Source organism: Pongo abelii, chromosome 17, assembly GCF_028885655.2.
Source record: "Pongo abelii isolate AG06213 chromosome 17, NHGRI_mPonAbe1-v2.0_pri, whole genome shotgun sequence".
Taxonomy (NCBI): Eukaryota; Metazoa; Chordata; class Mammalia; order Primates; family Hominidae; genus Pongo; species Pongo abelii.
In genome coordinates this window covers 95,144,343-95,158,652 of record NC_072002.2, presented here as the reverse complement: position 1 = coordinate 95,158,652, position 14,310 = coordinate 95,144,343, and the positions used below count along the sequence as shown (strand labels likewise).

At 56.5% G+C, this 14,310-nt stretch overlaps 1 protein-coding gene and 1 long non-coding RNA gene across 11 annotated transcripts in view; one reads left to right on the top strand and one right to left on the bottom strand.

The window, feature by feature from the left end:
- Nucleotides 1-967: 967 nt before the first annotated feature.
- Nucleotides 968-6,512, bottom strand: LOC129051650 (uncharacterized). Its single transcript, XR_008516077.2, has 4 exons — nucleotides 5,777-6,512; nucleotides 5,355-5,554; nucleotides 5,030-5,158; nucleotides 968-4,924 (listed from the first exon to the last, which is right to left on the bottom strand). It is a non-coding gene; the product is annotated as an uncharacterized LOC129051650 (long non-coding RNA).
- Nucleotides 6,513-6,670: 158 nt separating this feature from the next.
- Nucleotides 6,671-14,310, top strand: part of SLC66A2 (solute carrier family 66 member 2) — a 51,151-nt gene continuing 43,511 nt past the window's right edge. For 3 of the 10 annotated variants that reach the window (XM_054538135.2, XM_024236064.3, XM_063716974.1), the window contains exons 1-2: nucleotides 6,682-6,733; nucleotides 7,326-7,627. In XM_054538135.2, coding sequence (XP_054394110.1) covers nucleotides 7,425-7,627 — 203 coding nt within the window. In that variant the 5' untranslated portion in view covers nucleotides 6,682-6,733; nucleotides 7,326-7,424. Of the gene's footprint in view, nucleotides 6,734-7,109; nucleotides 7,628-12,144; nucleotides 12,220-14,310 lie in introns of those variants that run through there. The other 7 variants (XR_008516076.2, XM_054538139.2, XM_024236065.3 and 4 more) reach the window with 6 other exon arrangements.

Below are 14,310 nucleotides of genomic sequence, written 5' to 3'. Positions count from 1 at the left end.
ATGATTGTGGGTAATGAGGACCTCCTGGACTGTGTAGCTTTTGTGGGTGTGAATTTTAAAACAGTGGCTCTCAAATATGGCTACACATCAGAACTTCTGGGGAAGGCTTAGAAGGCTTACCTGACTGGCACAGTCCCCTTTATCAGTGCTCTGCGGGTGGGCCTGTGCACTTGAGCATTTGTGGTTTTAAAGCCGCCCAGAGGTTTCAGTGTGTGACCAAGTGGCTTAAGCTGTGGAATGTAATAGTTTTAGACCAGTGGTGGGGAGGGCAGCACAATGGAGGTATTTTACATCAGAAAAGTCCCGGCTCCTCCCACTGTCCCTTGTGACATTTTGTCCACAAGTTGTAATCACCCAGTACATTGTTACTTTATGGCTTTAAACAGTCGTCTTTAGACCAATTAAGAATAACGAGGTGGTTCACGCCTATAATCCCAGCACTCTGCAAGACTGAGATGGGTGGATTACCTGAGGACAGGAGTTCGAGACCAGCCCGGCGAACATGGCGAAACCCCGTCTCTACTAAAAATACAAAAAATTATAGGCCGGGCGCGGTGGCTCACGTCTGTAATCCCAGCATTTTGGAAGGCCAAGGTGGGCGGATCACGAGGTCAGGAGATCGAGACCATCCTGGCTAACACGGTGAAACCCCATCTCTACTAAAAATACAAAAAATTAGCCGGGCGTGGTGGCGGGCGCCTGTAGTTCCAGCTACCTGGGAGGCTGAGGCAGGAGAATGGCGTGAACCGAGGAGGCGGATCTTGCAGTGAGCTGATATTGTGCCACTGCACTCCAGCCTGGGCGACAGAGTGAGACTCCATCTCAAAAAAAAAAAAAAAAAAATTAGCTGGGCATGGTGGCATGTCCTTGTAAGCCAAGCTATTCAGGAAGCTGAGGCAGAATTGCTTGACCCGGGAGGCGGAGGTTGCAGTGAGCTGAGATTGCGCCATTGCACTCCAGCGTGGGCAACAAGAGCAAAACTCGTCTCAAAAAAAAAAAAAAGAAAAGAAAAACAAGAGACATTAATTCTCTTCATTTATTCTGCCTCTGATGCTTTTCCTTTCCTGATGTAGATCTAAGCTTCTGACCTGTATCATCTTCCTTGTCTCTTCTCTAACATTTCTCACAGGGCAGGTCTACTGGCAATACATTCCCTCAGTTTTTGTTTTTCTGAAAAAGTCTTTATTTTTCCTGCACCTTAAGGATACTTTTGCTATATGGAATTCTAGGTGGGCAGATTTTTTTTTTTCAATTGCAACACTTTAAGGATTTCACGGCCAGGCGCGGTGGCTCACGCCTATAATCCCAGCACTTTGGGAGGCCGAGGCAGGCAGATCATGAGGTCAGGAGATCGAGACCATCCTGGCTAACACTGTGAAACCCCATCTCTACTAAAAATACAAAAAAATTAGCCGGATGTGGTGGCGGGTGCCTGTAGTCCCAGCTACTCGGGAGGCTGAGGCAGGAGAATGGTGTGAACCTGGGAGGCAGAGCTTGTAGTGAGCCGAGATTGCGCCACTACACTCCAGCCTGAACAACAGAGCGAGACTCTGTCTAAAAAAAAAAAAAAAAAAGATTTCACTCCACCCTTTTCTTATCTGCATGATTTCTAACAAGAAGTCCACTGTCATTTTTATTCATATTCCTCTTGTTAACTTAAAAAATCACACAACACTGCATTTAGAAAAGGAGACATCCCACAAGACCAGACACAGGCCCTTCAGAGGAGGAGAGGGTGGGGCAGGAGCTTTATGCTGACTTGGTTGGCTAAACATACTTAACAGGTTACACGATGAGCTATGAATATTCATGAAGGGGGTCTTGCCATATGTATCATATGACCCGTGTTCACTTTGGGGTGGAGGTGTAACATTTAAATGTATTACAGTTAGTCCTTATACATCAAAAGGTCTTTCTAAGACCCAAAGGCACTTGGTGCACAGAGTTTGTAAACCAGCCGGGACCAGCCATGGTCAGTGGTCTCTTACCAAGAGTTACTGAAATCTGTCTCGTCTTGTCAGAGGTGTAGCTGTGGCTGGTGGACGAGGGTTCAGTCAGGCAGGTTTATTCAGTTTGAATGTGACAAGCCTAGGTGTGGTTTTTGTTTTGTTTTGCTTTATGTTTTTTGTTATTTGTCCCGATGGATGTTCTGTATGTTTCCTGGATCTATGGTTTGGTGTCTGTCATTAATTTGGGGACATTCTTGCCATTCCACCATTTCTCCTGCCCCTTCTTCTCTTTCCTCCTTCTGATTCTCCCATTGTACCAATCATATCCTTTGATGTTGTTCTCGGATGGTGTCTTCTGTTGGTGTATTAGGCTGTTCTTGCATTGCTATAAAGAAATACCTGAGACAGAGTAATTTATAAAGAGAAGAGGTTTAATTGGCTCACAGTTCTTGCAGGCCATACCAGCATGGCACCAGCATCTGCTCAGCTTCTTGGGGGCCTCAGGGAACTTTTACTCATGGCGGAAGGCAAAGTGGGAGCAGGCATTTCACATGGTAAAAGCAGGAGCCAGAGAGAGAGAGTGAGGGGGTGGGTAGGTGCCAGACACTTTAAAGAAAAACAGATCTCGGGCAGGCGCGGTGGCTCATGCCTATAATCGCAGCACTTTGGGAGGCCGAGGTGGGTGGATCACAAGGTCAGGAGTTTGAGACCATCCTGGTCAACATGTTGAAACCCCATCTCTACTAAAAATACAATAAATTAGACAGGCATAGTGGCGCAAGCCTGTAATCCCAGCTACTTGGGAGACTGAGGCACAAGAATCACTTAAACCCAGGAGGTTGCAGTGAGCTGAGACTGTGCTGTGCCACTGCACTCCAGTCTGGGCAACAGAACGAGACTCCGTCTCAAAACAAAAACAAAAACAGATCTCACGTGAACTCAGAGTGAGAGCTTACTCATCACAAGGGGATGAAGGGATGGCGTAAGCCATTCATGAGGGACCCGCCCCCATGATCCAAACACCCCCTGCCAAGCCCCACCTCCAAAACTGGTGATTATAACTCAACATGAGATTTGGTGGGGACACACCCTCAAACTAGATCAGTTGATTTTTTTTTCATCCCCTTTTCTCCTTGCATTTCAGTTTGGGAAGTTTCTGTTGACTTATCTTCATATTCACTGATTATTTCCTTCATTCTGTCTAGTCAACTAATGAGCATTCTTTATTTCCATTGTGTGTTTTTGACTTCTAGCATTTTTTTTTATTATTGTTTCCATCTCTGCTGACATTACCTATCTGGTCTTGCATGTTGTCTAATTTTTCTGCTAAAGCCAGTTTATCCAGGAGTTTCTGCTGTGGGTGAGCAGCTCTCAGGTGCTGTCTCTCCCTGGATGTGCCTGTCTCTTCAGAGCAGGGTGCCAGTTTGTCTGGCAGCCTTAGTTCTCTGATAGGCCCATGAAAGGCTGCTGGTTTGCCGTGTGCCCTGCTATTCTTTGCTGTAAGGATGGGGGTGGTGACTGCCAAGCATGTCACATGACACCAGTTGAACTTGCAGAACTTCTGAGCCAGGCTCCTTAAGTGAGACTTCCAATCCACCTTCTGTATAGGTTTCCTTAAAAAATGGGGTGCGCGACCAGCAAGGTGGCTCACTCCTGTAATCCCAGCACTTTGGGAGGCCTAGGTGAGAGGATCATTTGAAGCCAGGAGTTCAAAGACCAAACTGGCCAACATAGTGAGTCCCCCGTCTCTATAAAATAAATAAATAAAAAAAAAAAAGAAATAGGCTGAGTGAGAAACAGTGGCTCCAGTCTTCCTCTGATGTCCCAGCTCTCAGAACAAAGTTGCTTTGTTTGCTTTTCCTTTTATAAGCACCATGTGTTAGGCAACTTCTTAAGTGGTTCCCCGGGTATTCATGCTCCTACGTGACACCCTAATCTGCACTGGGCCAGCCCAGTGACCTGTTTCTCATGAGCAGAGCCTGGAAAGCATGAGGCACAGCTCTGCTTCCTCTGTGTCACAGCTCTGATCTTGTCAGTCACTCATTGGCTCCTGCAACAAATGACCACAGCTAAGTGGCTTTTACAACAGCAGAAGTTTATTCCTTCACAGCTCTGGAGGCCAGAAGTCCAAAATCACTTTTAATGTGCTGAAATCAAGGCATTGGCAGGGCCAGGCTCCCTCGCATGGCTCCTGGGGAGAATCTGCTCCTGGTTTCTGGAGCCTCTGGTGGCTCCGGCGTTACTTGGCTTGTGACTGCATCACGCCCACTTTCAAGGCCCCATCTTCATCTCTGCTCCATCTTCCCATGGCCCTTTCTTCTGTGTGGCACCAAATTTCCTTCTGCCTCCCTCTTACAAAGATGCATGTGGCCAGGCACGCTGGCTCATGCCTGTCATCCCAGCACTTTGAGAGGCCAAGGCGGGAGGATCGCTTGAGGCCAGGAGTTCAAGACCAGCCTGGCCAACACAGAGACCCTGTCTCTGTTGTATTTATTTATTTTTGAGATAGGGTCTCACTTTGTCACCTAGGCTAGAGTGCAGTGGTGCGATCCTGGCTCACTGCTGCCTCAACCTCCTGGCCTCAAGCAATCCTTCCACCTCAGGAGTAGCTGGGACTACAGGTGCACACTACCATGCCCAGATAATTTTTCTATCTTTTGTAGAGACGAGGTCTCGCCATGTTGCTCAGGCTGGTCTCGAACTCCTGGGCTCAAGAGATTTACCCACCTCAGGCTCCCAAAGTGCTGGGATTACAGGTGTGAGCCACAGTGTTTAGGGCCCACCTGGATGATCCAGAACAATCTCTCTATCTTAAGATCCTTAATGACATTCGAAAAAAAAATTGTTTTCCCATACGAGGTAATATTTACAGGTTGCCTGGATTAGGACTTGATGGCTTTAGAAGGGCCATTTTCCAGCTGTGCATGGCTTGGTCGGCTTCTCGTTTGCAGGAAGCTATGTGACAAGCGCAGCACCTGCAATGAGCTGTGATTGGCTGATGTAGACTGGGGGTGGGAGCTCGGACCCCCGGCAGGTGGTGTTCGAAAAGATACAAACTCACTCTGCGGTCACCAACTCACCTTTCGGGGTGCCTCTGAGGTGTGAGGCCTGTGGGGTGAGGTCCGAGCATGCCGGATTTTGTCCACTGAGCCGGGCTCCTGGAGGTTCCAGGCTGCTGGCACAATTTGCCCCATATGTCTCCACAGCCTCTGGATTTAAGATAACCGAGGCTAGCGTCTGGGACCCCAGTGCTCCAGTGAGGGTCAAGGAAGCCCGGAGCTTACTCCAACCTCCAGGGCAGAGAGGACAGAAGATCCCAAAGGCTGCTGGGCTCAGGATAGGGCGCGGCTGAGCAGGGGCAGCTGCTTTTTTTCTCCCGGGCTTCCTGCTGTGCCTTTTACTCACCTCTACGGTCCTGGTGCTGGGGCTCCTCAGCGCTGGCTTAAAGAAGTCCCAACGTCAGCCTGGGGGCGCAAGGCAGGAGCACCCTGTTTCCTCGATTGTTGCGGATTTGCTCCTAGTTAGGTGGTGACTGTCCTTATGATCCCCCATAAAACCAGTCGGGCAGGGGGCAGGGGGCCGGGCTCGTGGAGAAGAGGCCGCGGCTGGCGGGGAAGCAACCCTCAGCGTGGACCCCTCAACCTCGCGGCTCGCGCCTTACCCGTGCACCCCTCACCTCACGTCCCCGCGCCCCTCACCCGCCCGCCCCTCACCCTACACACACCCGCCCGCCCCTCACCCTACACACACCCGCCCGTCACTCACACACCCTTCACCCCTCACCCCTCACCCGCGCGCCCATCACCCCTCACCCACGCACCCCTCACCCCTCACTCGCGCGTTCCTCACTCTTCACCCGCGCGCCCCTCATCCACGCGCCCCCCGCCCTCAGTCCTCACACGCGCGGGCCAAGAGGGTCCTGGGCAAGGGCAGCTCCCCGCGGGCGGGTGCGGGGCTCGGAGTTGGCTTGGCCTGCGAGGCCGGCAGCAGGGCCCGGGCTCCACGCACGCCTGGCTCCCGAGTCTGTCTTGAGGCTCAGGAGCTGCCTTTTCTGCAAATAGGCGCCCAACGGGTCAGCCCGGAGAACTGCACGGGGATGGGGAGAGGCCGCCCCGCGTTTCTGCAGCGACAGCGACCACGGCCCGGTGGTGACGGGCCACGGTGACGGCCCCGGCGCATCTGCTCGTGGGGCGCTTGCATCGGAGCGGAGACCCGCGGGGGTCGCTCCGTTTCCCGAGACCCCGGCCGCCTCCGGGCGCTGCAAACTCCGAGCCGGGTCCCCGGGTCTCCTGGGTCAGGACAGAGCTGGATGAGACTCGCCCCCGGGCGCCCCGGGCGCCACACATTCAGGACACGCGTGAGCGGGGCTTCCGGACCCTGCGCCCCCAGCCCTCCAGGACGACGCCCTCCGCTTGGATGGCCGCGCGCCGGGACAGCTGGAGACGGGTTAACGTGGGCGCCAGGCCTGAGGGGCCGGCCCCGCCGGGCTGGTATTTCCCGACCGGGCGGGAGCAGGCACTCGCCCCCGCCGCCCGGACAGCCCCGCCTCGGCCCGCCCGGCCCCGCCTCGGCCCGCCCGGCCCCGCCTCGGCCCGCCCGGCCCCGCCTCGGCCCGCCCGGCCCCGCCTCGGCCCGCCCGGCCCCGCCTCGGCCCGCCCGGCCCCGCGCGCTCTAGGACCCTGCGGCGCCGCCCCACAGCTCGGGCGTGGGCGGGGCCCGGCATTGTGACGTCACGGGGCGGGGTTTCCCGGCGCCTGAGCGGACGGACGCTGAGACGCGGGCTGGTAAGCGGCGCGGGGACGCGGGGCGAGGGGCGCGGGGCGCGGGGCTGGGGGCGCAGGTAAGCGGCGCGGGGCGGCCTAGGGCTGCCGATGACGCAGGGCCGGGGCAGTTGGTCGCGGCCTCCAGTCCCCCGGCTTGGTCCTGTGGGGTCCCCGGCCCGGCACCTCCTCCCGCGAGCCGTGCGCCCCCATCCTGGGCCTGCGCCCCCTTCCCCCGAGCCGTGCGCCCCCATGCTAGGCCCCGTGACCCTCCCCCGAACCGTGCGCTCCCATCCTGGGCCCTGCGCCCCCTCCCCCGACCCCATCCCCGACCCGGCGCGTGGACCCCCGCCGGCTAAGCTCACCCGGGCGGTGACCCCAGGGGCTTCGCTCGTCCTCGACCCCGGCCCTGGGACCCCTCCCCAGCCCCCGCCGGGAGCGTCTCGGGACCCCCAGACACCCCCACGTCCCAGGCAGGGGCCGCGCCTCGCGCGCCCCGGGCCCGGGTCGCCCTAGCTCTGCCTCGGGTCCTGCGGCCGGCGCGGGTCAGGTCGGGTCCGTCCGCGCCGCCCCAGCCTCCTTGGGCGGAACTCGAGCAGCTCCCCGCTCCCCGCAGGCCCCGAGGCCGCAGGAGCCCGCGGAGCGGCGATGAGCAGGCGACCGGTGGCCCGCGGGGCGCGGAGCCCGTGACAGCCTCGGCCAGGCGGGCGCTGCGATGGAGGCCGAGGGCCTGGACTGGCTCCTGGTGCCACTGCACCAGCTGGTGTCCTGGGGCGCGGCAGCGGCCATGGTCTTCGGAGGGGTGGTGCCCTACGTCCCGCAGTATCGGGACATTCGCAGGACGCAGAACGCCGACGGCTTCTCTACCTACGTGTGCCTGGTGCTGCTGGTGGCCAACATTTTGCGGATACTCTTCTGGTAAGTTGGGGGCTTGCTTTCCTGGGCTGCGCCCAGAGAAGAGGGTTTCTCCTTTGGGGTTTCTGGTTGAGGCCGGGGGAGCAGCAGGGTCCACACCTCCCGGCTGGGCCAGCGTCCCGCTCTGCCGTGGATGGGGTACGTGGCTGCAGGCGAGTCACTTCTTAGGGTGAGATTATTTTTCCAGAAAAACGGTGGGGTTGGAGCACAGAATCTCAGAGAAAATCTCCAGATCCGCCTCCTCGCATAATGTCCCACATGGGTACTTAGCAGGGACCTCTCAGCTGGGCACTGGCCTAGGCCTGCCTGTGGAGAGGAGCCATTCCTGCCCGCCTTTTTCATATTGTATAGTTTTTCTTTATTGTTTTGAGAGAGGGTCTTGCTCTGTGGTCCAGGCTGAAGTGCATGATGTCATGACAGCTCACTGCAGTCTCCAGGTTCCTGGGCTCAGGTGATCCTCCCATCTCAGCCTCCCGAGTAGCTGGGACCACAGGCGCACCACCACACCCGGCTAATTGTTTTTTGTATTTTTTGTAGAGACGGGGGAGTGGGGCGGGGGGGTGGGTCTCACTTGTTGCCCAGGCTGGTCTCGAACTTCTGGCCTCAAGCATTCCTCCCCACTGGGTCTCTGAAAGGGCTGGGATTACAGGCCGGAGCCACGGCGCCTGGCCTGCCTTATTTAAATAGGAAGTCACTCTCTGGAGACTGTCTTGTTCCTCTCAGACCGACTTCCTCTTTGTATTTGTATTAGGCTAAGGAAATTGAAATTAATTTTAACAGTTGTTGAAGCCAGACGTAATTGGGAGAGTGAGTTTTCAGAGGAAATGAAGAGGTCTCATAGCTGCATTCTAAGGCCAAAAACGTCTGGAATTTTTCTTTCTTCCGGGTGATCCCAGCCTCTCTGTCCGGGCAGATTGGAAGGTGTCTGCTGCTCTTCCTATGAAGAGGGCCTGGTGGAGTGGTGGAGAGAAGGAGTCCAGGCAGCTGGTGTCAAGAACTCTGCTTCTGACTCTGGTCACTGAGTAATCACGTACCTGCTTCTTTGCCTGTTAGTTTTGGTTTTTTTTTTGAGACAGAGTCTCGCTCTGTCGCCAGGCTGGATGGAATGCAGTGGTACAATCTCGGCTCACTGCAGCCTCTGCCTCCTGGGTTCAAGTGATTCTCCTGCCTCAGCCTCCTGAGTAGCTGGGACTGCAGGCACCCGCCACCATACCCAGGTAATTTTTGTATTTTTAGTAGAGACCAGGTTTCACCATGTTGACCGGGATGGTCTCGATCTCTTGACCTCATGATCCACCCGCCTTGACCTCCCAAAGTGCTGGGATTACAGGCGTGAGCCACCGCGCCTGGCCCGCCTGTTAGTTTTTAAGTCAACCTTATTGAGGTGTGATTTGCATTCCATGAAATACACCCCTTTCGTGTCCATTTGATGAGTTCTGATGCTGGGGTGTCCCCTGTGTTCATGAGCTGGGGTGCTCCCTGCTCCGTGGCCTTCATCCCAGCCCTGGCCATGGGCAGCCATTGGTCCGCGTGTCCCTGGGTGTTAGTTTTGCCCCTGCCAGGGATTTTTAGGTGAGCGAGTGGGTTGGCTGCCTCTTCCCCAGAGCTGTCTCCGAGGCAGGGAGGTTTGTCCCCTGCAGCAACCTCGGAGGAGGATTTTGGGTCCGAGTCCTGTCTCGAGGTTTGTCTCTGGGCCAGCATCTGAGGGAGGTTCAGGGGTGCTCATTTTGGAGACTCCTTCCTTCTTTCCCATCTCCTGCTGTGGAGACAGTGGCTGGCGGTGCTGAAGTGGCTTCAGTGAGCGTAAGATTGACTGGAAGTAGGTTTCTAATTGTCTAATGCTGTTGTTTACTTTGAGTGCATGTTGTGGGGGTTGGGGAGACGCTGGTCGGCAGGCCACCTGCTACAGCCCCAGCTCACATGTGTGTGTTGTGAAGGAGCATTGCACTCATCTTTAGGGTTATAGAATAAATTTTCTCCAAAATAATAGAGGAAAATTGCCTGAGAGTGGATAACCATATGGGAAAGAAGTTCCACTTAGAGGTTTCCCTCCCCAGTATGCTCATAGTTCAAAGTTGCTAAAAGAAAATAAATTAAGTTGGGCACGGTGGCCCGCTCCTATAATTCCAGCACTTTTGGAGGCTGGGGTGGGAGGATCACTCGAGGCCAGGAGTTCAAGACCAACCAACGCAACATAGCAAGACCCCGACTCTACAAAAAATTGAAACATTAGCTTAGGTATGGGGGCATTACCTGTAGTCCTAGCTACTTGGGAGGCTGTGAAAGGAGGATCACTTAAGCCCAGGAATTCGAGGCTGCAGTGAGCTGTACTCCAGTCTGGCCAACAGAGAGAGACCCTGTCTCAAAAAAAAGAAAGAAAAGAATCTATCTAATGTCCATCTAAGTATCTGGTTTGGAGAAGTCAGAGATTAACCCAGTTTCCTGGTACCATCTTGTCATTGCCTCATGACCTAACTGGCACTTGACGTGAGGTTTGAAGCTGGGACTGGGAGTTCTTGCTTACAGGCCTTCGAGAGACACTTGAGCTCTTTCTTTGTGGAGCACAGGGCAGCCTTCCAGGGAATTCTGAACTTTGTCCATGGGTCTCTTCATAGAATCAACATCCTGGGCTGTCCTGGTCATGCATGGCTTCTGTGACCACTGAGTGCACACGCAGTTCCCCAGCGTGTTCCAGAAGATGGTGGGATGAAAGTGGGGAGAGCAGAGGGCGCTGGTCCCTGCTGGGCGTCCCTCCAGCCTGAGGATGCGCCATCCCTGCACTCCACACAGCGAAGCCCACCTCCCTACCTACCGCACATCCTCTTGTGCCCACCGGGTCCCCAGGTCCTGCTGTGCAGAGGGGGATGATGACTCCTTCTTTCTCTCTGGGGAGCCTCTTGTGACCCCCACTCCTGGCTTCCCCTCTCCAGGCTTTGTAGGTTCACAGCCTCTTTGATTTCATGGTTTGTAGGGCAGAGGATTTGTGCTTTAGCAGAAGTGACACGCGGGATGCATCACACACGACCCCAGCTCCACGCATGCGCACGCACACTTGGTGTTTGGGTTGGGGGTGGTGGGAGCGGGAGAGCAGAGGTAGGGCTGGGGCAGGCTCCGGTGAGAAGGGGCCGGGATGGGGGCGGAGAGCAGAGGTGGGGCTGGGCTGGGCTCTGGTGAGAAGGGGCCGGAGGGAGAGCAGAGGTGGGGCTGGGGCAGGCTCTGGTGAGAAGGGGCCGGGGTCTGGTCAGAAGGGGCGGGGGGGAGTGGGTGGGGGGGAAAGCAGAGGTGGGGCTGGGCTGGGCTGGATTGGGCTCTGGTGAGAAGGGGTCGGAGGGAGAGCAGAGGTGGGGCTGGGGCAGGCTCTGGTGAGAAGGGGCGGGGGTCTGGTCAGACGGGGCTGGGGGGAGTGGGTGGGGGGGAAAGCAGAGGTGGGGCTGGGCTGGGCTGGGTTGGGCTCTGGTGAGAAGGGGTCGGAGGGAGAGCAGAGGTGGGGCTGGGGCAGGCTCTGGTGAGAAGGGGCCGGGGTCTGGTCAGAAGGGGCCGGGGGGAGTGGGTGGGGGGGAAAGCAGAGGTGGGGCTGGGCTGGGCTGGGCTCTGGTGAGAAGGGGTCGGAGGGAGAGCAGAGGTGGGGCTGGGGCAGGCTCTGGTGAGAAGGGGCCGGGGTCTGGTGAGAAGGGGCCGGGGGGAGTGGGTGGGGGGGAAAGCAGAGATGGGGCTGGGCTGGGCTGGGTTGGGCTCTGGTGAGAAGGGGTCGGAGGGAGAGCAGAGGTGGGGCTGGGGCAGGCTCTGGTGAGAAGGGGCCGGGGTCTGGTGAGAAGGGGCCGGGGGGAGTGGGTGGGGGGGAAAGCAGAGGTGGGGCTGGGGCAGGCTCTGGTGAGAAGGGGCGGGGGTCTGGTCAGAAGGGGCCGGGGGGAGTGGGTGGGGGGGAAAGCAGAGGTGGGGCTGGGCTGGGCTGGGCTCTGGTGAGAAGGGGTCGGAGGGAGAGCAGAGGTGGGGCTGGGGCAGGCTCTGGTGAGAAGGGGCCGGGGTCTGGTGAGAAGGGGCCGGGGGGAGTGGGTGGGGGGGAAAGCAGAGGTGGGGCTGGGGCAGGCTCTGGTGAGAAGGGGCGGGGGTCTGGTCAGAAGGGGCCGGGGGGAGTGGGTGGGGGGGAAAGCAGAGGTGGGGCTGGGCTGGGCTCTGGTGAGAAGGGGCCGGAGGGAGAGCAGAGGTGGGGCTGGGCTGGGCTGGGTTCTGGTGAGAAGGGGCGGGGGGGAGTGGGTGGGGGGAAAGCAGAGGTGGGGCTGGGCTGGGCTGGGCTCTGGTGAGAAGGGCCGGGGTCCGCCAGCATAGTGGTGGAGTTAGTATCTTCATGCTTCCAAAGCTGCTGGGGCATGGTCCTCAGAGCTCCAGTCCCTCTGGGCAGCCCCCCGTTGGGGATTTGGGGTGCATGGCATATGGGGCTCTGCAGTCCTGCAGGGGCTGCTTTAACAGTACAAACCCAGGGATTCTGAAACATAGGTCACTCATGTTTTTGTTTCTTACAGTCCTTACTACCATTTTGCAAAACCAGCATTCAGCAGATCACACTCTGTGGAATGCCAACGTGCAGGATTTGGCAGGTTGGTGCCAGAAGCCAGGAGAAGGGCTAAATGATGCCTCATAGCTGGTGTTTGCTGGCTGTGCGTATGTGGAGGAAAAGCAGAGAGGCCAGGCGGGGATCAGGCCACACTGGGCTGCAGGGCCCTGGGAGCCTCAGCTCCACCCACAATAGCACCCAGGCTGGAGCACTCTTAGATGGAGGAATGAAAACATTGTATCAGAGAGGTCGTAACATTTTGTTACTAAAGGTGATAGCTTTAGTGGTGCCTAAGAGTAGATACAAAGCTACAAAGCTTCTCTTCTGCTGGATTTTTTTTTTTTTTTTTTTTAAGACAAGAGTCTGGCTCTGTTGCCCAGGCTGGAGTGTAGTGGCACAATCTTTGCTCACTGCACCCTCCGCCTCCTGGGTTCAAGCAGTTCCCTGCCTCAGCCTTCCAAATAGCTGGGATTACAGGTGCCCGCTGCCATGCCCAGCTAATTTTTGTATTTTTAGTAGAGACGGGGTTTCACCATATTGGCCAGGCTGGTCTTGAACTCCTGACCTTGTGATCCACCTGCCTCGGCCTCCCAAAGTGCTGGGATTACAGGTGTGAGCCACTGTGCCCAGCCCTGCTTGAGTTTTTCTGTGAGATTTTGGAACATGGAGAAGTTTTTCTGTGGGCCTGGTCAGTTATGGGGCACTCTCTATACTGTCTCTCCCTGTGGATGGGCACCTGGGCATGATCACCTGCAGAGCCCACCTTAGACGAGGTATCTTGGTGCTTCCTGAGGAGCAGGCTCCTGCACCCCACACGTGGGCCGCCTGGCACCTGCCGTGAGAAGAGGCATGGGAGTCACGCCCTCGGGCAGGAGAGGAAACGTGCTCTCCTGAGTTCATGGCCAGCACAGACTGTTATCACTAAAGGAAGAAAAAGTTAAGTTGAGAAGTAAATGTGGCATCTATTTTAATTAGCTTTTAAAATTACTAATGCTGCTGGATTCTGTTTCGTTTTCATTTTGTTCCTTGTGCATCTTTTGTGGAACACTGTGCTTTTTGAGATTTTGTGTTTTTCTTTGTCTTCACCCTAAAATTAGTTTACTCTTCACCTCCGGGCACCCTCTCACTTCATTTTAAAAGGCCTCATTCTTAACTGTGCATATCGAGTTTCTCTAGATTTGATTTTTGATGTGTGGATTATGGGAAAGCTCAAACTTTGATTTGCCCGCCTCCTCCTTCGTCTGGTCATTCACTGCTTCTGTTAAACATTTTAAAAAATGCAGGTGGCCTTTCACACAGAGTGGCCAAAATGGCTCACGTGCAGCCTCATTGCTGGAGGTGAACGTGGTGTGAAGCGGCCTCCGTGTGTCCCAGGGGACTGGCCTATTTTAGATGCCTGCCCAGCGTCACCTCCTCAGCCTCAGGTCTCTGTGGGTGGGTTGACCGGCACCCAGGCCGCTTGGTAGCCAGTGGAGAATGGCCCTGGAAGTGATGGTGAGCTTGGCTGTATCCTCCAGCCTTGGGGGTTGCGATCTGTGCTTTATAGTGCAGAGGCTGAGGCCTGGAGGGGGCCGGTGTGGGGGCTGGAGCCAGCCTGTGGGCAGAGTGCCCGTGCCCCCTGCACTCCTGCTCCTACAGTGTCCTTGCACCTCCGGCCTGTGCCTCAGGCCCAGAAAACCCCGTTCAAGCTGCCTCTTTGCTGCCAGCCGTCCTCTAGGACCGGGCCCATCACCCTCCCTTCCTCTCTTTGCCTCTTAGTCTTGCCTTGTGTGTTTCTCAGAGGCTTCCTAGGGAAGCATCCAGTGAGGCAAGGGGATCGTTCTGGCCCCTGCTGACCTGGGTGATATTCCTGGAGCTACAGCTTGTGTGCCTGCCTGCCTGGCCCCCTGTCCACCCTGGGCCGGTGCTGCTGACCTGGGTGAGATGCAGCTTGTCTGCCTGCCTGCCTGCCTGGCCCCCTGTCCACCCTGGGCCGGTGCTGCTGGCCTGGGTGAGATGCAGCTTGTCTGCCTGCCTGCCTGCCTGGCCCCCTGTCCACCCTGGGCCGTGGCTGCTGACCTGGGTGAGATGCAGCTTGTCTGCCTGCCTGCCTGCCTGGCCCCCTGTCCACCCTGGGCCGGTGCTGCTGGCCTGG